A 23,923-nucleotide genomic window follows, 5' to 3' on the forward strand; every position below is an offset into this window, starting at 1 on the left:
TAATAAAACCAGCCTTTTCTGAAAAATAAATTGAAGCCGCATTTGTTTGGGTACCGATGGAGCCATAAACAATGAAAATATTTTTCTCAATTCAAAGAATAACAGAAATGATATCTTAAAATGCAAATACATTACACTGGGTATAAACCTTACCTCATGAAAAGTCACGTTTCAAATTTGCGGTAGGTACCATAAAGATATAAAAATTTGAATTTTACTATTTAGATAATCCATGCGTACTACCTACCCATTGATGGTAGAAAGGTTAATCTCTATGGTAAAGAACGACCAGTGAGATTAATAGTCGTGAATTGTCTATCAATCCTTTTGATACCGTAGGTATCTAGGATTATATAGTGTATTTTATCCTTAGAGTAAGTGTGAGTCGTATGTCTAAATCTGGAAAATATAATATTTGAGCAGTGTTGCCACAGGCCTTGGACAAAATTTCGGGAGACTGCTTCTATTTTTTCGGTAGAAATCGTCAAATTTCTGTAAATTTCATTTTTGCTTCTTTTGCTATCACATTGCAAAAAAATTATACTTTAGGTCAAGTATTCAAAAATAAACTACTTTCATCCTCATATAATGATCAATAATCAACATTCATCATAAAAATCATTCAAAGTTCAAAATCGGTATACCTTAAAAAAATGTATTTTCTCGGCTTTCTAGGTATTATAGAGCAATTTTCTTCATTTTTTTAATCCAAAGTAACTCGAGTAGAGCCGTCTAACTAACGCAATACTAATAGGTCTGGATCCCGCGTATGAAAAAAAAGTTGATTAATAGCAAGCTGAAAATTTGTTAATAGCTTAAGGGTGTCTAGTCGGACAAACTTTGATATATGGGAACACTGGAACAGGGGAAGTTTTAATTGTGGAACAGGTTAAAAATTTGGAACGGTCAGACCACGAAAACGGCACATGTATTTTGTCCGACAGAACAGACTTAAACTCTTCGAACGGAGATTAAACTCTCGTGCAAAAATCAGACTGCTATTTATCACCAAATGGGCGTTTTAATGAGTGGAACATATAGAATATGTCAAATGACAGGAATTATGACAGGTGATAAATAGCAGTCTGATTTTTGCATGAGAGTTTAATCTCTGTTCGGAGAGTTTAAGTCTGTTCTGTCGGACAAAATAAATGTGCCGTTTTCGTGGTGTGACCGTTCCAAATTTTTAACCTGTTCCACAATTAAAACTGCCCCTGTTTCAGTGTTCTCATATATCAAAGTTTATCCGACTAGACACCCTTAAGCTATCAACAAATTTTCAGCTTGCTATTAATCAACTTTTTTTTCGTACGCGGGATCCAGACCTATAAATATCAGGGATGCTTTAGTTTTGTTATAAGGAATTTATTTATTTATACTAAAATAAAACTGCATATTTTTTCCTGTTGTAGACTTTTTAAAAATCTTACCACACGTGTACCTATTAGCGTTCAAAATACAAATATTCTTATTTGAAAGCTGTATAATTGTTTAAACAAGTTAAACATTTTTGTTATAATAAATAATAGTTATAAGTTATTAACATTTATAAATTACTGCAAAAATAAGGGTTTTTTGCAATTATCTCCAATTGTTTATGTATTTCAAATTAGAAACCATTAAGGTCTAGAATATTTATTTGAAACATTTTTCTCAAAAATCTACAAGGAATGTTTTATAGGCAAAAACATGATCTTTTACACTTTATAACCGTTTAAAAACAAAACAATGTCGGATATTGAAGCAATTGAGAACGAGAAAAATTTTTAATGTTCTTTAGTTATGTCGAAATACTGTAAGTTAAAAAGGTGTAAAATAAATTTCTCCTGTTTTAAGATTTTAACATAAATACTATTTTTAGTTTGGAGTTATTTTCTATATCAAAATAAGCCACAATTCTTCAGTTTTCACTATTCAGATTCAGGTAGATACATTTTACTCCAAAATCATAATATAAAAGGACAAAGGACTGGTCATAAAATTTATATCGGTAAATCCGTATCTGCTTATTCGCACTATCTGTGTCACAAGCTAGTAAAAGCAATTCAAGAATTCTTGAAAAATGACTAAACTCTGCTGCCAAATCTATCCGCTACAAAAATTTTCTAATAATTTTGATTTTTCGGTAGAAAAAAGGAGAATGAGGTAGATCGGTAGATTTGACAGGTATTCAGTAGATCTACCGAAAAATCGGTAGCTGTGGGATCACTGTTATTGTGGTCTGGCCCCCCCTATTATGAATTTCTAGATCCGCGCCTGAAGGCTATAACATACTAAAAAAATCACTCAAATCTGACAACAGGCTTAGGAAATTCGAGACTTCTAACGTGTACAATTCAGCAAGTAAGTCGATTATTTTGCTCTCAAGTGTAGTTTGGCCTCCAGCTGCAATCATCTCTTTCGTTATTCCGTCGTCTTCAGGAGTTTTTCTATTTTTCATCTGTTTTAAGGTAGTTATAACTACCTCGTTAGTAATTTCTGGTAGTGTTTCAAATCCTACATTTAGTAGTCTTCGTTCCATATCGTGGGTTTCGGGGTTTGCTACACTCTCATAAGTTGGGTTTAATATTCTATCATCAGCAATCTGTGATCTTTGGTCCCTATTACAAACTGCACTTGGCAAATTTTTTAATTACTTGGTAGATGTACGATGTACTCCATCAGTTATAAACTAATATAAAATTCATTTTATTCTAGTCAACAGCTAGTCAACAATTTTAAAAATAGTAAGTCGTTTATTTATAGGACTGCATTGTTTCCCAATTTCGTTTTTTATACTTAAGTTGTGACTCTACAATTGTTACTAGTTTTACAATGATATTTTTCTTTGTATTTGGTCATAACTGAAGCTCGCTCATTTGCCCTTATAATTTGTTCTAAATAATAATATTAATAACGTACAAGTAATACATAAACACAATTAAGTGCATTTAGAATAAATAGTACAATAAACGCAACTCCATAAATAAAGTAGTTATTACTTCGTTTTAAAGATAGTTTAGTTTGGTAATTAGCAACTCATTATTAAACATTGTATGGGCTGGAAAAAAAGTAAGTCGTAAATTAAAACACATCATCATTCAGTCTTGGCTTGTCCACTGCTGAACATAGGTCTCTCTCATAATTTTCCATCTATTTCGATATTTTACCTCTTGCATTCCAGTATCCGCTTTGTCCATCTAGTAGCTGTCACTCGATTCACGTAATCTGTCTAGTTCCAGTTCAGTGTTACTATTCTCTCTACTGCATCAGCCACTCCTCATCTTTGTCGTAGGTGGGTTTGGCATCTTGTCTCGTAGTGAAACGCCCAACATAGCACGCTAAATTAGAGATACACGGATCTTTTGCACTGTTCTTCTTGTTATGGTCAACGTTTCCGGTCCCTAAGTCAACACTGGCAAAACACACTGATTAAAGTGTCTTTCAATGCATGTTGGTATGTCAGACGATTTGAAAAAGATCGATTGAATATAAATTACCTTGTACGTTTACAAGAAAATCTAAACATCTATTCTCATTTAAAAAATCATCGATTGACTTCACTAGTATTAGTCTAGGCGCCAGAGGGGTCACCGTGTCCTTTTCAATTCTGATGGACAAACTAACGGTTTCTTATGGATTTTTGGCTGCTGATTACGAATTTCGAGGGTGGATTTCGATCCGAGTGGTCAAAAAATTGTTATAAACAATTTAATTGTTTATAAATTGTTTATAAGGCTCTGGCTCATAAAATAAAAGAGATAAAAAATAATGTTTCAAATAAAATTTGTTCGTTAATAAAAAACTAAGAAAAAAACGTTTACTAAACTAAAATCCAACAGTTAGAACTCAAGATATTGTAAAATTAGTGCACAATGCAAATTGCAAATTGCAAAATAAGTATTTTTCGAAGCTTTATCGATCGTAACTTAACTTCTACGCTTGCAAATGGGCCTTAGAAGGTCTCATTTTAAAGCTTCGTTAATAGGCTGCTTCCAAACAAAGTTTGTCAAATTACTTTATCTTCATCTGTTCTAAAGTTATACCCGTTTGAAGTTATAATTTTCTTTAAAAAATTGTACATTAATTTGTTTATAAGGGTTTTAAGTAAATTTGAGCTATAAACATTTATACTTTAATTAACAATAATGATAGAAGAACTGAAAAGGAACATTTTTAGCTGTTTAAAATGTTCGAAAGATTATTTTTGATCAGGACATCGATATTTTAATGGAGCGCTATGAGGCGCAAAATCGGCTCACAGTCAAGTATGTAAGTATTTTTCGACGCTTTATCGATCGCAACTCGGCTTCTACGCATGCAAATGAGCCAATATGTGATATCCGTATAAGAATGGATCGAGTTCTTTTACAGCATCATAATTGCATATAAAACGAGCATTTATGTTGTGGCGGCATACACACAATTAACGTGCCTTGATGATGTTGCAAAAGAACTAGATCCACTTTATGTGGATATCATATAGATAATTAGACTCTGAAGCCCCAGAAAGTTTTAGTTTTACTGCCTACAAGAACAGACTTGACCACCATGTGACTGTAAAAATTGCTCTAAGAACTTATGCAGATGTAAAAAAGCTGAGATTCTCTGTATATCTCGATGCACAATATGCACATATATGAAAGATAATGTTTGTAAAAATATGTAGTACTAATAAATAATATCAACTTGCTTTTTAGTTTTATTAGTTTTTAATGTTTTTTTTCTCATTTAGTACAAAAAATAGAAGACAAAGTAAATAGAATGAAAGGTGATGTGAGGTACAGTATGATGATTTAATTATAAGAATTATATGATCAAATTTTATTAGGATTTTTAAAAATGAAAAATTAAGATAACGTATATATACATAGAAATTATAATTTGCATGGAGAAGTTAGCGCGTGAACCTTTACGCGGTGAGCCAATCTCGCACCTCAGAGCGCGCTATTAAAATATCGATATCTTGGCCAAAAATAAACATACGAATATTTTCTTAAGCTCAAAATGTTCCTTTTGAGTTCTTCTATCATTATTGTTAATTAAAGTATAACTATTTATAGCTCAAATTTGCTTGAAACCCTTATAAACAAATTAATGTACAATTTTCTTAAGAAAATTTTAAATTCAAACGGATATAACTTTAAAACAAATGAAGACAAAGTAATTTAACAAACTTTGTTTGGAAGCATATTCATTAAACTTTAAAATGAGATCGAAGGCTCATTTGCGCGCGTAGAAGCCGAGTTAAGATCGATAAAGCTTCGAAAAATACTTATTTTGCAATTTGCAATTTGCATTGTGCACTAATTTTACAATATCTGGAGTTCTAATTGTTGGATTTAAGTTAAGTAAACGTTTTTTTCTTCGTTTTTTATTAACGAACAAATTTTATTTGAAACATTTTTTATCTCTTTTAGTTTATGAGCCAGAGCTTTATAAACAATTTATAAACAATTAAATTGTTTATAAAAATTTTTTGACCACTCGGATCGAATTCCACCCTCGAAATTCGTAATCAGCAGCCAAAAATCCATAAGAAACCACTGAGTTTGTCCATCAGAATTGAAAAGGACACGGTGACCTCTATTTGGCGCCTAGACTATATGATATATATGCCAAAAAATCATAATTTTAAAATAAAAATAGACCTGTTTCGCCGGTTCGGGATTTATTTCCAAAATCGCCCAGTCACGAAAAAATGAAATTATTCCAACCTTTACGTGCTAACTGCATATATTTTATGTCTGTTATCCATATATTTATTGTTTCTTCTTTTTCGTAGCTGCTAATTTATTTTTAACGTTAATATAGCATTTCTATATTATTTGTCTTTCCATTATTTTACTTCAAATTCTTCAATTTTTTTTTTAATTGACACATTTAAAATTCCAGGTAGGTATTTTGCACGAATCCATTTTGATTTGGGTATTAATTTTTAAATATACATTCATCTAGGTATTTTTTAATTTATCCGTGGTCGTTTCCAATGTTGCCAATTTTATCGAGTATTTTTTTCTGGTTTACTTTTTTGGATTATCTTTTCTCAATTGTTTTGACTCGATGATTTCTTTCCTGTTTTCATTTCATTGCTACATTTCTTATCATTTTTGAGGAATTTTTGCAGTCCGTCTTCGTGTTATTTTTTTCTCTTTCTCCTTATAATAATCACTAATTATTAATAATATATTTTTTGAAAATAAAAAACACCATGTATATTTGCTTATAGGTACTTATGTCTATTTCCATTTTTAGTTCATTAATACTTATTTAAATTATTTATCATGAGAAAACTATTTTTCGGTGTTAATTTTTCTTTCTTCACTTATCATGTAAGGGATGGATTTAAGAGTTCAAAGTTTGTGAGAAATAAATCAAATAATTATAAAATCATTTTTATTTTATATTATTCTGTTATCAATAAAGCGTTTATCATTGAAGTCTTTGGAAAAAAATCATTGTAGTTATGACTAGTAAGGGTTGAAGCATTGTTAAAATTAATCTTTTTTACCATACTACAAGGAGATATTTTTTCTAGATATGCCACTAAAAAAACATGTTATACTGTTAAAAAATATTTTTTATATTCATTTCATTATAAGGTGTTGGATTTTAAATTAGAAATATTCTTAAATATCATAAATCAACATTCCAGAACATAAAACCATAAGAATTTAAGATATTTAAACGTAATTCAATCCTATAAAATGCATCTATGGTTTTATATTTTTTTAATTCAGGGGGTAGTTTTCACCACCTAAAAACAAAAAATACATATCGTTCATATCTGAATTTTAAAGTGGGAGATAATTTTAAATTTGACGGAAAATCAATGCAGTTCTAAAGAATTCGGGGTTAATACCCCATTTATACTTCCAGTAAATAGAGTGGTGGTAAACTACAAAAAAGGATCATTAAATATATCTTAACACTCTCATTTATCTTCTAAATTAAGATTATGTTTCAGTATAGTGTCTTAATGTGATACCACGTAAAATGGTGAATCAATATGCTTCCCTTATTCCAAATAGTAGCTTGTTCTAGAGGTCAAAGGAATATGTCAGAAGGACCCCCAAAACCTAGAAGGAAAAAAATTGATGTTCCAGTCCACAGAGCTATTGAGGAAACAAATAATGACAATAATAAAATAAAAACTTTCTCTGGTAATTTTCATTCCAGTAAATATTGCAAAAACCAAGAAATTACTTCAAAAGTAAGATTTTTTTATTTTATTCTCTAAATTCTAAAATAAACCGTGTTTATTTTTATATTATATTGCAATATCGCAGCTACATTATTTTCAAATTTTTAGGAGATTAAATGAATATTGTTTTGAGCTATTTCCTTGTGGCATCTTAATGCAATTTACAATTTTTATTGGGAATAAGCCACAATTTTACTTTAAAATAAGTTTCTTCTTCTTCTTCTTCTTCTTCTTCTTTTTTTTTATATAGACATTACTCTGTCTGTTTTTCAATGTGCCTCCAGTAAGTTGCCATTCCATCTTTTTCGTGGGCTTCCCACTGATCGTCTTCCTATTGGGGAACCGTCTCTCGCCGTCCTCACTACTCTATTTGTTGTCATTCGGCTTATGTGGTCGTTCCATTCTACTCTTCTGCTTTTCACCCAGTTATCAATGTTATCCACCTTGCATCTCTTTCGTATATCTGCACTTCTAGCTCTATCCCACAGCGTCTTACCATCGATTTTTCGAAATGTTTTCATCTCTGCTGTTTCTAGCATTCTTTTTGTCCTTTCTGTATCAGGTCGTGTTTCTGCCGTGTATGTCATTATTGGTCTGATGACTGTTTTGTAAATTCTGGCTTTCACTTCTTTTCCGATGTTTTTATTTCTCCATATTGTTTTATTCAGGCAACCTGCGGCCCTGTTTGCTTTATTCACCTGATCTTCCACTTCTGTTTCGAGCTTTCCGTAGCTGCATAGTGTGATGCCTAGATATTTAAACTACATGACTTGTTCTATTATTTGACCCTCCAGTTCTAATTTACACCTTATTAGATCTGCTGTTATAACCATGCATTTAGTCTTTTTTGGGGAAATTAACATGTTAAATTTTCTAGCGGTTATATTAAATTCGCGCAGCATACGTTGTAAATCATCTTCACTTTGAGAGATTAGTATTGCGTCGTCTGCATAGCAGATTATTTTAAGTTGTTTTTCTCCCATGGTTTGACGTTTGAATTTCCACTTCGGAAATTGTTCTCAAGATACGTACCTATATTATCAATAAGTAAAAAGTAATGCAAAAAGTGCCTTTAAAGTGGAAAATAAAATTTCAGACGCATTTCCTGTCACGAAAGGTTTAAGACAAGAATGTTCTTTGTCCTCAACTCTATTCAAAATTTATAATAGAACAAACTGAAAAGACTCACATGCAGAATTCACCATTATAATAAAAATTAAAATGGTAAATAGTTATTTAAATCTGAAACTTTTCTTGTTGAAAGTTCGTTTGAAACAGACAATAACTCGTCAATTATCGGCGGAAATGAGTTCAATTTTGTTACTCGGGGGTTTTTGGAGACGCTGAAAACGAATATGACGTCAAAAGAGATCTTTGGAGTACCTGGTGCCAAGGGTACCTACTGTTTACCTCGTCATTAAAATTCATTAAAAAATTAGTCAAAAATCATTACTTGGGGTTTTTGGGGCCGCTAACGACGAATATGACATCGGAAGTGATTTTCGGAGTACCTGGTGCTCAGGGTACCTACTGTTTAGCACTCTTGTGGAGTTTTCGGCAAAAAATTTATTAAAAAATTAGTCAAAAATAATTACTCGGGGTTTTTGGGGTCGCTAACGACGCATATGACATCGGAAGCGATCTCCGGAATACCTGGTGCCCAGGGTACCTACTTCTTATGGAGTTTTCGGGCAAATTCATTAAAAAATTAGCCAAAAATCATTACTCGGGGGGTTTTTGGGTCGCTGACGACGAATATGACATCGGAAATTATCTACGGAGTACCTGGCACCCAGGGTATCTACTGCTTACCTCGTTTTCTGGAGTTTTCGGCAAATTCATTAAAAAATTAGTAAATTAGGATTAAACATAGTGGTTAGTCATTTGACAGCTGTCATCTGACAATTTTTTTTTTTTTTAGTCCAAATTAATACGATTTAGGGATTTCTAGGGGAAATTGAAGCTCCCGTGAGCTCCCATTTGTGTTGCTTAAGATGTGAAATTCGAGTTGCTTGGGACTCAATTTCTCAAGGAGACATGCATCATTGTATTAGAAGCACACCTAGGAATGTGAAAGGAATGTATTAGAGAAGGACACAGAGTCGATTAAAATATCCAAACAGTCTAAACAAATTGTTTTGAAACGTTGATCAGTTGACTAGTTGGTATCTGATGCTGAAAGGATATTTTTATTAATTTTGTGATAACATAAATAGTCCAGGGTAATAAGGTTTTTTCCATGACACTCGAGCAGCCAGGGTACTGAAGCGTTTTTTCGACAGGTAATACCTATGAGAACAAATTGTAACTATTTCCTGCGTAGGCTCTGGCGGCCATTTTTATTTATAAACAATTTAGTGTCAAAAACGGCCTTTTTTCCTTTGTTTTTCAAATCAAGGGAAAACAGTGGAACTTATGGTTACTTTAGAACAAAAATCTTACAGAACATGGAAAAAGCTTTAAAATGACGTATTACAAAGGTTGATATACTTATTTATTGTTAATATAATTGAGAAAGAAGGTCTAAAATTCTGAAAAATTAATTTTGCAATAACTATTTTAAAAATTAGTGTACAGCGTTGAAATTTTTGTAAAATGAGGGTTCTTTGGTGCGTAATATGGGACAAAAATTTCGAAGCGAATCATTCAATTGTTTATATTTTATTCAAATTGTTTTTCCCAGAGAGCTTTTTTTGCAATAACATAAGTCAGAAAAACATACTGTTAGAACCATTCTGCAGGTGTCAAATGAAACAGCATAAGCTAAATAAAACTTTCAAACTTGTTTAAAAAAAGTTAATAAAAATGTACTTATTAGTAATAAATAATTATGAAAGACTCTCGTCAATTTTTCCTTATAAACAATTTGAATAACTTTCTTGTTATGGCTGGTACAAAAAATTTTTTTCACACATTCTAAAAGATGGCATTTTTACGCGAACTTTAAAAAAAATAAGTTAGCCTATGTCAATTAGGGCCAAAGTTAGCAACATCTTTTTAAAAAATCGTTTGGGAGCTTCACTAAATCACTTGAGAAAGGCACTCTGTCGAAAAAGCTGTAGTCACATAGTTAAAATAAATTTTGTGGAAGTATAGAAAACAACAAGAACTGATAGAATCAGAAATGAAGAAATAAGAGAAAGACTCAAAATCAAACCGATACTCGACTCAATCCAGGAGAAAAAATTTGCATGGTTCGGACATCTAACCCGGATGGACAATAATAGACAAGTGAAAAGAGTGTGGGACGCCAAACCAATAGGTAAGAATAGAAGACGAAGACCCATTAAAGAATGTAACAGTGACATTTCGCAGATACTGCAGAATAAGGGTAAGACTTGGCAGGAAGCAACACAGATAGCATCCAATAGGAAGGAATGGAGAAAGTTCGTTAAGAGCTAGGACAATTCAGAAGATTGTAAAATATTGTAATTTAATGAATTGTATTATAAATGGCCCAACACCGAAAGGTACAAATGGGTCTACTGATTAAGTAAAGTAAAGTAAAAGTAGAAAACAAACGTTTTCAGTGTTTTATTGTTAAAACATTTACAAGACCGTAGAGACAATAGAATCCAAACAGCTTTTATGGTACGGGCATTTAATGCGAATAAAAAATGATGAACGATAATTAAAACAAGCCTTAAGCCATGTTCTATGGAATAGAAGAAGGAGAGGAAGACTAGCATTAGAGAAAAATAATCAGAGGAATAATGAGAGATGGAGATAGAGCCATAAATGTGGAAGAATGAACCGACCGAAAAAGGTGATGATCGAATTGCGCGATGCGGATAAGGCTGTAGGCCCCTATAGATATGTATTTACAAATAAGTATTTCGTGGGTGGTGTGTTGACGGAAACAATTATGTGAAATTACAATAAGTGTAAGATAACCAACAATAATGTATTTATTTATTTTTGGTTAAAAAGGCGTGCTTATATCTCGTAAGAGGGTTTGTTATTCTTTGCGGGACGAGGGTTTGTGTCAGACTGCTGTGGCTGAACTAAAAACACATGTCTGTGGTTTTACGTTGAAGACTAATTTATTGACATAAAGAGGCTAGCCCTTTATCTGGTGTTTTAAAAGCCGAAAACATTTCTGTAGTTCTAAGAAGCGTCTTCGAATGCATTTAAAAAGTAATTTATTGACATAAGGTCTGATAAGGTAACTATTTAGTGGGGAATTTTGTTTCCCATAAATAAACTGAGACAGGCCATTACATCTGGTTTCGTATAGAAAGAGATGTAAATTTTAAATGACCCATATTATTTCATTTTGAAAAAGTTTTTAAAAATTAAAATTAAAATTAGCATTTAAAAAAATAGTAATTGAAACGTGTGGCCACATAAGTATTTTGAGAACGATTTCCGAAGTGGAAATCGAAACGACAAAATAAACTTGGTGATTTTATCACCTTTTTTGAATAGTATAATTACTTCGCTGATTCATTATTCTGGTAATTTATTCTTTCAAAATTTTGCAATTACAATATGTCAGCAATTCATTTGAAATCACATCTTTATCTGCAGCTTTTCTGTTCTTTAGCTTCTACTGCCCTTCTCAGTTTATTTTTATTTTATCAGTCGTGCAGGCTTTGTTCACTATTTCTGATTATTAATATATGCTAAAATAAAAACATCTAAAAGGTTGCATGTAAATTTTTTCCTTTTTTCTTCTCTTTATCTCACCCATTAGGAAGCCGTTAAACAATGGTTACAATGTCATATTTAACATGCGTTTTATGACCAAAAACGTAGGTATATTGAACAATGAAGTAGAACCCTATACGCTCACTTTTATGAATTATTATAAAGATAATAAATATAACATACAGTAAGTATATACATTATCCTTATCTAACAAAGAATACACACATTCTATTAATTTAGAAACGTATTAACCAATTAATTTTATAAAAAATGTGCTGATGTATATCTGGTACCCTTGGAAGTAGATTTATTTATTCGCGGTGTGCAAGTACTTGGAGGGGATACGAGAAACGATCGTGCGCTAGTAACGGAGAAATCTTGAAACTTTCTGAAATAATTCATATTGTCAATTGAAATTGTCAAGTTGACGTATATTTCATACCTACTGTCATTGAAGAAGAAAAAAAATATGTTGCTCCACAATATTGATATGATATGCAAATATTATATACAATTAAAGGCTATAGCGGGATAAGATGGTCAAAATTGCACCAGGGTCGATTCAGTTTTGGGTTTAGCCATTCAGAAATATATAATTGAAAACTCACTCAGCCAAATTTTCAAGTCCCTAAGTGCTCCAGGGGAAAAAACGTGTTTTTTTGAAAAAAAATTTTCCCAGACGCTGCATTACTGCAAAAAATCTGAAAAATTTAATGAATGCGTATCTTAACAACACAAAGCTGCCTGATTTTTTTCAGATTTTTAGCTTTAAAATTGAGCGCAGGAAAAATTTTTGAAATTTTCAAAAAAATTTTAGGTTATGTTATAAATTTTTCGCCAACTTTAAAATATTGTTGTTTTGTGTATTTTTTCCATTCTTTCGAATGGCATAGGCCATATTATCATTTTCGACGTGGAAAATACCTAAAAATCGAAAAAACTGTTTTTTTTTTGGTATTTTCTGAAGTTTTTGACTCATAAACTCATCAACATATAGCTAACTTATTTTTTTTTCCTACAGCATGCTCAAAAACCCCGTTTTTCGGCGTTTTTACTAAATAGCCTCAGAAATCAGTAAAAAAAATAATTCTTTTAACGTTTAAAAAATTAAAATTTTGTTGTTCTCGATAGAATGTAATAGAATTAATACTTAAATAAATTATTTTTTTGTTTTGCACGATTGTTTGAATTTCATATATAATAATAGAGGGTACCTGCCATTAAGGGTACCCTGCCATAGGCTTATAAAAAAAATCAATAAATTAATTTTTTTAACATTTTAACGTTTAAAAAATAAAATTTTTGTAGTATTCGATAGAAAATGTTGCCCCTTTATAAAAATGCTTGTTGCGGTTGTGATTTTCAAAGCGCGCTAAGGTTAAAAAAGCTTGGCACTTTGGTGCCATTCGCAAGGAAGCGCTTCTAGCCTCGTTTTTTGGAAAAAACTCAGGATAAACCAGTCCTCAAGTACCCGCCGTTGAAGCCACTATCTACTTACGTAATAAAAATATTTTTAAAATAATAAAATAAGAGAATCTACGGTTTCGTTTTGATTAAAAAATAACAGGATCCCCAGGAGCTTTGGAAAAAAACGTGTTTTTTTGAAAAAAATTTTCCCAGACGCTGCATTACTGCAAAAAATCTGAAAAATTTAATGAATGCGTATCTTAACAACACAAAGCTGCCTGATTTTTTTCAGATTTTTAGCTTTAAAATTGAGCGCAGGAAAAATTTTTGAAATTTTCAAAAAAATTTTAGGTTATGTTATAAATTTTTCGCCAACTTTAAAATATTGTTGTTTTGTGTATTTTTTCCATTCTTTCGAATGGCATAGGCCATATTATCATTTTCGACGTGGAAAATACCTAAAAATCGAAAAAACTGTTTTTTTTTTTGGTATTTTCTGAAGTTTTTGACTCATAAACTCATCAACATATAGCTAACTTATTTTTTTTTCCTACAGCATGCTCAAAAACCCCGTTTTTCGGCGTTTTTACTAAATAGCCTCAGAAATCAGTAAAAAAAATAATTCTTTTAACGTTTAAAAAATTAAAATTTTGTTGTTCTCGATAGAATGTAATAGAATTAATACTTAAATAAATTATTTTTTTGTTTTGCACGATTGTTTGAATTTCATATATAATAATAGAGGGTACCTGCCATTAAGGGTACCCTGCCATAGGCTTATAAAAAAAATCAATAAATTAATTTTTTTAACATTTTAACGTTTAAAAAATAAAATTTTTGTAGTATTCGATAGAAAATGTTGCCCCTTTATAAAAATGCTTGTTGCGGTTGTGATTTTCAAAGCGCGCTAAGGTTAAAAAAGCTTGGCACTTTGGTGCCATTCGCAAGGAAGCGCTTCTAGCCTCGTTTTTTGGAAAAAACTCAGGATAAACCAGTCCTCAAGTACCCGCCGTTGAAGCCACTATCTACTTACGTAATAAAAATATTTTTAAAATAATAAAATAAGAGAATCTACGGTTTCGTTTTGATTAAAAAATAACAGGATCCCCAGGAGCTTTGGAAAAAAACGTGTTTTTTTGAAAAAAATTATTTTTTATGCTGTATTGCTGCAAAAAATCTGAAAAAATTAATGAAGGCATATCTTAACAATACAAAGCAGCCTGATTTTTAGCTTCAAAATTGAGCACAGGAAAATTTTTTGAAATTTTCAAAAAAATTTTAGGTTACGTTGGAAATTTTTCGCCCACTTTAAAATATTGTTATTTTGTGAATTTGTTTCCATTCTTTCGAATGGCATAGGCATCATTATCATTTTAGACGTGGAAAATATCTAAAAATCGAAAAAACTGTTTTTTTTTCTGAAGTTTTTGACTCATAACCTCAACAACATACAGCTAAATTAATCATAATTTACCTTTTTGTATGTATTTTTATCTTTACCATCAAAATCAGCTAATAAAACTTATTTTTTTTACTAAAGAGCCTCAAAAATCAGTCAAAAAATAATTTTTTCAACGTTTAAAAAATTAAAATTTTGTTGTTATCGATAGAATGTAATACAATAATTAATACTTAAATAAGTGATTTATTTGCACGATTATTTGAATTTCATATATAATAATATCGTCCCATTAAGAGTATCCTGCCATAGGCTTATAAAAAAATCAATAAATAAATTTTTTTAACGTTTAAAAAATGAAATTTTTGTAGTGTTCGATACAAAAAACCACTCCTCAAGTACTGCCGTCGAAGTCACTAACTACTTACGTAATAAAAATCGTGTTAATAAACGTTAATGAGGAATTATTATATAAATAAATTACTAAATTATTTGAATTATTTAATTGCTTAAATAGTGCAACCTAAAGGGTGCAGTGTTTAAAGGGATTAATAAATTAATTATTAAAAAGTTACTACGTACTCATGAAATTACAAAATTCAAATTCAAATTAATATACAGTATGATGCAAAGGAAAGAAATAAATTCGTTATTTATTAAACTGTCGACTCTAAGGAAAAATCCCGAAAGAGGTCGATTTTTTAATTGTGATTTTTTGGCATATATATCATACTAGTAGTGACGTCATCCATCTGGGCGCGATGACGTAATCGATGAATTTTTTTAATGAGAATTACGGTTATTTGAAAAACCATAGTAGTAAAGAACTTTGGTTTGTATAATGGTATAAAATTTTATTAAAAAACTTTTAAAAAAGTCATCCAAGAACATCCAGAATGTTTTCGATCTAGTCAAATCATCTTCAGTGACATTCTGTGTAGTAATTGAAACTAGCCCACTAGTTGATATATAAATAAAATAAAAAAAAAATAATGTTTATTCAGAGAAAAGATACAATACATACAATGGTAATACATTAAAATCATTATAATTCCCTATAAATAAACACAAAAATACCACTTGAAGCAGAATGCTTGTGCAGTGGTCAATTTGGTTCATTATGTAACAAAAATATCCTGAGTAGGTACACACTATCTTTTCACAGGCAATACAATAATATAATATCTATTACTTAATAATAAGAGAACAAAGAAAAAGCAAAGAGCATTACATTGCTTTTTGAATAATTAAATAATTAAAGAAAATAATTATATTTCAAAATCTGGAAAAAATTTAAAAATACAGCATCCCTACGATGTATTTATCAAAAAATAACAGCAACAAATGAGAAAAAAAAACACAATTAAGTACAACAACTAAGAGTCCAATATTCAAACACTTGTTTTATTTTCTAACTTCAATTAATTCATGTATTACTGAAAGAGGCGTATCTATAATATATTTCTTTAATTTATTTTTAAATTGTTTTATGTTCTTGACATTCTGAACATTTATGGGTAAAACGTTAAAGGACCTAGGTCCTAGGTAAGTGAAACAACGCTGTCCAATTGTTTTTTCACTTTTAGGGGGTATCGCTTTATTCCTGTTTCTGGTGGAGTATTCATGCAAGGGAAACTGTAGTGTTTGTTTATTTTTATATTGATATACACTAACCGCTTTAAAATAAAGCTGCCTAATATCACAAATATTAGTTTCCTTGTATAATAATTCAGTGGAGTAAAGCTTGGGCTTGCGATAAATTGATTTTAAAATTTTTCTTTGGACGACATTTAGTTGTTCCAAATGATTGCCATACGCCCCGCCCCACCCAAGAATCCCATAGCATAATCTAGATTCTACTAAGGCAAAGTACATAGTTTTTAAAAGGCGCTGTTCTAAAATATTGCTTAAGTATTTAAATTTATAGAGTAAACTTCGAAGGTTTTTAGTCACATTCGCAATATGTAGGTTCCATTTTAAATGACTATCAATTGTAATTCCCAAATACTTTACAGAATGAGCAGAGAGAATATGTTGATCCTTATATCCTTCATTGGATATTATTAGTGTTTCGTAGTTAGGCAGACTTGTTTGGTAAGATCCAAAAGGCAAAAAGAAAGTTTTTGTGAAGTTAACAGTTAGTTGTTTGTGTGCAAACCAATCAAAACAATTTTTTAAATCTTCTTCAGCCAATAATTTTAGATTCTCCCAATTATCTGCAGTATACAGTACAGCTGTGTCATCTGCATAACTAATAATTTTACCTTTTAATTTCATTGACAATAAATTATTAACATAAATTATAAACAACAATGGACCAAGAATCGTTCCTTGCGGAACACCGTACTTCACCACATTTCTCTCACTCATACTTTCATTTATTTTTACCCTTTGTACCCTATTATCTAGATAACTTTCAAAAAATCTTAATACGTTGCCTCTGAAACCTACATCAGCCAAAGTTTCCAAGAGTTGCTTATGGCTTACTGTGTCGAAAGCTTTAGCCAAGTCTAAAAATACACATAATGTAGGCTTACCTCTATCAACTGAATCATAAATGCAACCCATTAGTGAAGCAATTGCATCATCTGTACCTCTGCCTTCAACAAAGCCAAATTGATTATTAGATATGATTTTATGTAGGTCTAAAAATTTTAGCATCCTAGTTTTAATCGCTTTTTCCATAATTTTTGCAAGGCTTGAGATTAGTGAAATTGGGCGGTAATTTTGGCTTAAATCCTTATTTCCTGATTTATATACAGGTTTGATAATTGCGTCTTTAAATTCTGTTGGACATTTTCCATTTTCTATAATTTTATTTAATAAATATGTTAAAGGGGATACAATTTCTCCTGAAACTTCTTTTAATATTTCTGCCTTTAATAAATCAGGTCCGGGAGCTTTATTCAACGTAAGGGATTGAATAATCGCTATAACCTCACTTTCACTTATTGGATCAAAAAAAGCACTTTGAGCGACTGAGATTCTATTCGGATTATTGGATGGCGGTTTTTTTATATTGTTAGCCAGTTTTTCACCAATAGTTGAAAAATAATTATTGAAGGTATTAGCGATATCCAAATCAGAGTTCATAATCCGGTCACCCTCTACTAACCGTTTAACGCCTACAGAATTTACCTCAGTTTGGGTCAGTTCACGAATAACCTTCCACGTATTTCTACTATCGGGTTTGTTAGTAATTACGTTTTTGAAATATTCTGCCTTAGTATTTTTTATTAAATTTGTCAAAAAATTTTTGTAATTTTTGTATTCTTGTTTAAGAATTTCATTATGTGGATTTTGGATCATTTTTTTATATAATTTATTTTTTGTGTCTATTGATTTTATTATGCCAGACGTTATAAATTTTTTCCGTTTAACTTCGTTCCGTTTTATTTTTTTTTCATAAGTAGATTCTTTTATTTTCTTTTGAAGAGTTGTTACAATTTTAGTTGCAATATCTTGTACGTCACGTAAAAGGAAAATTTCGCTCCAATCATACTTTCTTAGTATTTCTCTTAATGTGTTATAATTAATGTAACTATTTTTAAATTTATTAATATTTTTTTTACAAATAATGTTCATGTTAATGTTTAGTTCTCCTATTGTACAGAAGTGATCGGTAGTTAAAGATGTAATAATGAACGGAGAGCAAATATCTTCAATAGACTCTTTAGTGGATTTAACAAACATATGATCTATACAGCTACCTCCCGATTTATTTGGTCTCGTTATTTTGTTTATTAATGAATGAAAATTATATTCGGACAGTAAATTTAAATAAGTATTAGCGATTTCATCGTCTGCAAGTATGTCAATATTAATATCGCCAACAATAATGTTATATGTGATTGGTTCTGCTTTTATTATATTTAAATAACTTTCTAAGGCTACAATAAACGCACTTTCTGAGGTTGCAGGCGAACGGTATATTGCTGTAATAAGTATCATTATGTTATTGAGTTTAATTTTTAATTTTAAGAATTTAAAAATGTTAACCTCTACTATTTCCACCTCGTAGTCAAGGTTATTTTTTATGAATATTATCACACCGTCATTTTGATTGAAATTACCCTCGTTATAATGGATATTATATCCATCCAATTTAAAAATATCTATACATGCCACTTGTCTGGTCTCAGTTAATACAAAACAATCAATATCATTTTCTATTTGTTGTGTGTAAATATTAAACTCATCAAAATTTTTAATAATGGACCTAATATTTTGGTGCAAAATACGAAAAGAGTAGTTCTTATTGGAACACAAATTATATTCGTTTATGGAGTCAACTACTTTTGTATCAATAGGAGTGTAATTAATGTATTCCAGAAACGAATTCATGTTACAATAATTAATATAGCGTACCAGTATTAATGATTATTAAATTAAAGATATTCTAGAAAACAAAAAAAGGTGAAAAAAAAAACTATAAGTACAATATACAGTAAAAAAAGTTAATTTTTTGAAGATGCTGCTCTAGTGGGGTAACGATTTGTTTTTCTGGTTTCATCCAATAATGTGTCGGTTACTTCAGCAGTCTTGTTAGTAGTAGTAATAGACAGTTTTTCCAGTGTTAAAGATTGACCATCAACTATAAGCCTATTTCCTCTCAACTTCACCGTTTTACCTGACGACCTGAGTTCAGATTGGTATTTTAATAATTCCTTTCTTACTGCTTGTTGAGATGGGGATAGATCTTCGGCGCTGAACACCGTTGTACCTTTTAGAAGCTTGCACTTTTTTAGAACACCAATTTTTGCTGAATATGTTGCGAATTCTACCAATACTGATTTATTTGTTGGATTTTTACCAAAGACATTGAAACCACTGATATCTGAATTTACTAAACTTATATCCAGTCTCTGATTCAACTATTGGATGATATCCTCAAGAAGTGTTGACTTTTGTACATTTAAGCCGAAAATAACAATATTATTTTTTCTTAGTTTATTTTCAATTCGTTCAATTTGATTTTTTAGTTCTACATTTTCAGTTTCCAGTCTTTTAACTCTAATAGTTTGTTTTTCTTTCTCAACTTTCAGTTCATCAATGTCTTTTTTTAAGAAGGCTACTTCCTCCTTAAGACTAGATATGAAATATTCAGATAATCTCTTGTTCTCTTCCTTAATAAACTCTTTTAATTTCGTAAATTCACGATCTTGACTATCAGGCATATTTTTATTGTATTTTATTAATTTTACGTGTATGGAGCTTTATACTATACTTAATTTTTGTCAATAACGCACAAAAAACCAGAGCGATATCTTTTTAAAATTTATGGTTTTAGGTTAGTTTTGTCTTGTTTATTTGTATGAAATTACTTTCTACGTCTTTAAAACAGAAAACTTAGTAATCCCAGGTGATGAATGGTAAATACATTGATAGTTGTGAAACTCACCTCCCAATTTGTTTCACTATTTCTTGCATAAAAGTGGTTTTAAAGACGGAACACTTTATAATGACTTTTACTTAATCGAACCACACACACCTATGAAAAATATAGTCTTTAAAATTACATCTATCTATCAATCGGTTTTAAAACGTCTTGCGACGTTGTCCGATGCCTAATTTCCATGACACTCTATCATCCCATTGGCCCTCTCATTTAAAATTACATAATTTTATTAAAATAAAATTTTTATTAAAATTATACTTTTGGAATGACAAGTCAAGACGAGTGACACAGACCGAATTCCGTCTTGACCTCGAGCTCGTTGTGACAAGTACCCCTTCAGTTTTTCGAGCAGGGAAGCCATGCTGCTTTGAGCTTTAGTAAAATCCATTAATATCGACATTGTGCCGCATTTCAAAAGTATAATTTTATAATGTTGTTCTGAAGCTATTTCCTTTGGCATTTTTATGATTAACTATTTATATGGGAAATTTTAATAAATAATTATGTAATTTTGAAGACTACATAATAATAAATCAACTAGCGGGCTATAGTTTCAGTAACTAAACAGAATGTCACTGAACATGATCTGACTAGATAGAAAATGTCCTGATGTTTTTCTATAATCTATTTGGATGACTTTTTTAAAAGTTTTTTAATAGAATTTTATACCATTATACAAACCGAGGTTTTTTTATTTCTGTGTAAGTTTTTTAACTATGGTACACAGCCAATCACTGGGACTTTATTATAATTTGGTTATTCGAAAGGTTATTAAATTCTCTATTCAGTAGTTTAAACATTACCAATATTAGAAAGGACTAAGTTTTCAATCTAATAGCACATAAAATAACATCAAAAATATTACTGTACACCCCACCAGATTGAAAACAATGCAAACATTACCCTTATTATTTATACAGAGTGACCAAATTTTTTAAATAAATTAATTTACAAAAAAAAATAATGTATGTAATTTATTTAATTCAAAATATATTTTACTTTCAGAAAACGGAAAAAAAATTTTATTCGAAAAATAAACATTGCTTTTCGCTTAAATAAAATGTTCAAACTTCCAAGAGGCAGGTGGCTCGCAGGAGCTGGCTTGAAGATTGAATTTAAGTGAAAAGCAATGTTTATATCTCAAACAATGTCTTCTGCTTTCTAACAGCAGTAAAATATATTTTGAAGTAAATACATTACTTAAATTCTTCTTTTTATGTCAATTAATTCAATTCAAATTTTTTTTCGTCACCCTGTATAAATAATTGTTAGTGTTTATATTAATGAATAGAGAACTGAATATCCTTTGAAATGAGTTGCCACACGACCCATATTCTCATTTAAAAAAATCATCGATTACGTCATCATGCCCAGTTTCGATACGCCCAGTCATCACACTCGACCCGTTTCGGTATTTTTCCAAAAGTCGCCAGTTTACGAAATAACAAATTTATTCCTTTCTTTGCACCATGCTGTATATTAATTTGAATTTTGTAATTTTGTGATTATGTAGTAACTTTTTAATAATTAAAATTAAAATGTATACCATTTTTAAATTCTAAAAATAAATGTATACCATTAATTCATTAATAATTAATTTATTAATCCCTTTAAACACTCTGCACTCTTTAGGTTGCACTATTTAATCAAGTAAGTAATTCAAATAATTTAATAATTATTTATTTAAATAATAATTCCTCATTAACGTTTAATAAAAATATTTTTTTATTTATTTTTTTTTTATTTTTTAATCAAAACGAAACCGTAGATTTTCTTATTGTATTATTTTAAAAATATTTTTATTACGTAAGTAGTTAGTGGCCTCGACGGCGGGTACTTGGGGACTGGTTTATCCTGAGTTTTTTCCAAAAACGTGGCTAGAAGCGCTTCCTTGCGTACGGCACCAAAGTGCCGAGCATTTTTAACCTTTTTTTTTAAGGGGCAACATTTTCTAACGAATACTACAAAAATTTTACTTTTTAAACGTTAAAACGTTAAAAAAAATGATTTATTGATTTTTTATAAGCCTATGGCAGGGTACCCTTAATGGGATGATATTATTATATATGAAATTCAAACAATCGTGCAAAACAAAAAAAATAATTTATTTAAGTAATAATTGTATCACATTCTATCGAGAACAACAAAATTTTAATTTTTTAAACGTTAAAAGAATTATTTTTTTTTACTGATTTCCGAGGCTATTTAGTAAAAACGCCGAAAACGGGTTTTTGAGCATCCTGTAGGAAAAAAAACAAGTTCTAATAGCTGATTTTAATTGCAAATGTAACAATACATATAAAAATGTAAACGATGATTAATTTAGCTGTATGTTGTTGAGTTTATGAGTCAAAAACTTCAGAAAATGCCAAAAAAACAGTTTTTTCGATTTTTAGGTATTTTCCACGTCGAAAATGATAATGATGCCTACGCCATTCGAAAGAATGGAAAAAATACACAAAATAACAATATTTTAAAGTTAGCGAAAAATTTACAACATAACCTAAAAATTTTTTGAAAATTTCAAAAACTTTTCCTGCGCTCAATTTTGAAGCTAAAAATCTTAAAAAAATCAGGCAGCTTTGTGTTGTTAAGATACGCATTTATTAATTTTTTCAGATTTTTTGCAGCAATATAGCGTCTGGAAAAAAATGTTTTCAAAAAAACACGTTTTTTTCCATAGCGGACCCCCCGGTACACCTAGGGACTTGAAAATTTGGCTGAGTGAGTTTTCAAGTATATATTTTCGAATGGCTAAACCCAAAACTCAATCGAGCCTGATGCAATTTTGACCATCTTATCCCGCTATAGCCTTTAAGTAGTTGTATTTTGCTTGCAGTACTGCATTAATAAATAATTTAATTTACTGCATACAATTGTTTACCTTTTAATAACATAACCTCAGTCTTAATTTTTTCTTATAACTTTTTTGGGCTGTGGCCTTGACAATTATCCAATAACCAGGACTAATAATAATTGGCCAATATAATTAATAGTGCGAATAAAGTTGCTGAGCGTAGAAACCAGTTGTCGCTTTTCCGAACTTGCACGGTCCCAATAGGCGTCGTAACCTGTCACGAGTAGCCTCTCACGTACGAGTTATGACAGCTGATTGGTTAAAATTGAAGCAAAACGGGGTCCTGGTAGACCACAAATATCCTGGCTGAAAAACATTCGCGACTGGACCGGGTCAAACGCACAGACGCTTTTCAGAAAAGCAGAAGATAGAGACTAATTTGCAATAGTTAACTAGTGTGACCAACTAAAATTTGGTCGAATTCGGGACAAGGCTGAAAAAACTGCCTAAAATCCGGGTCCTTTCAATGAAAATCGGGCCATTTTTTTTTAAATATAAAACTTTAATATCATCATATTATTGATTCTTTAACATTTTAAATCCTTTTTATATACTTGGCTTGGTTGTTGTCACGGACTCCGCAAATTTTGTAATCCATTTTAAAAATAGTTCTAGGCTACGTAGCTACCTGAAATTTTCATAATAGGTTTGAACTAGCTAACAATGCAATATTTAACTGCTATTATACAGGGTGATTGATTAGTGGGGTAAAGCTCCGTAGATCCGTTATTATAGTAATGGATAGCGATAAAAGTTGATAACAAAAATTGTAGCTAACTTTGAACTTAACATTAGAAAATTAGTTAGAATGATACAGGGTGTTCGATAACATAGTGGCAGATCAAAGTTTTGTTTTTTTAAATGAAACACCCTGTATTTTATTCTATATTCGAAATCTTCTTAACTTCTCCATTACAAAAATATAAAGGTTTAGCATGTTATACAGGGTATTTACAAAGTTATAACCAATTTTATATGAAAATCGTAACAAGTTTAACCCCTGTATAACCCCTGTATAAATAAAAATAA

The 23,923-nt window shown here is 30.5% G+C and overlaps 2 protein-coding genes across 3 annotated transcripts in view; one reads left to right on the plus strand and one right to left on the minus strand.

Moving 5' to 3' along the window:
- LOC126883336 (venom serine protease-like) overlaps positions 1–23,923 on the minus strand; it is a 486,705-nt gene that overhangs the window by 140,875 nt on the left and 321,907 nt on the right. The gene's annotated exons all lie outside the window — the stretch shown is intronic.
- The window catches only part of LOC126883335 (protein Cep89 homolog), a 67,167-nt gene that overhangs the window by 13,324 nt on the left and 29,920 nt on the right, over positions 1–23,923 (plus strand). The window contains exon 2 of one of the 2 annotated variants that reach the window (XM_050648772.1): positions 6,947–7,192. In XM_050648772.1, the coding sequence (XP_050504729.1) occupies positions 6,989–7,192 (204 nt within the window). In that variant the 5' untranslated portion in view covers positions 6,947–6,988. The remainder of the gene's footprint in view (positions 1–6,946; positions 7,193–23,923) is intronic. The other variant, XM_050648771.1, reaches the window with a different exon arrangement.

Source organism: Diabrotica virgifera, chromosome 4, assembly GCF_917563875.1.
Source record: "Diabrotica virgifera virgifera chromosome 4, PGI_DIABVI_V3a".
Lineage (NCBI taxonomy): Eukaryota > Metazoa > Arthropoda > Insecta > Coleoptera > Chrysomelidae > Diabrotica > Diabrotica virgifera.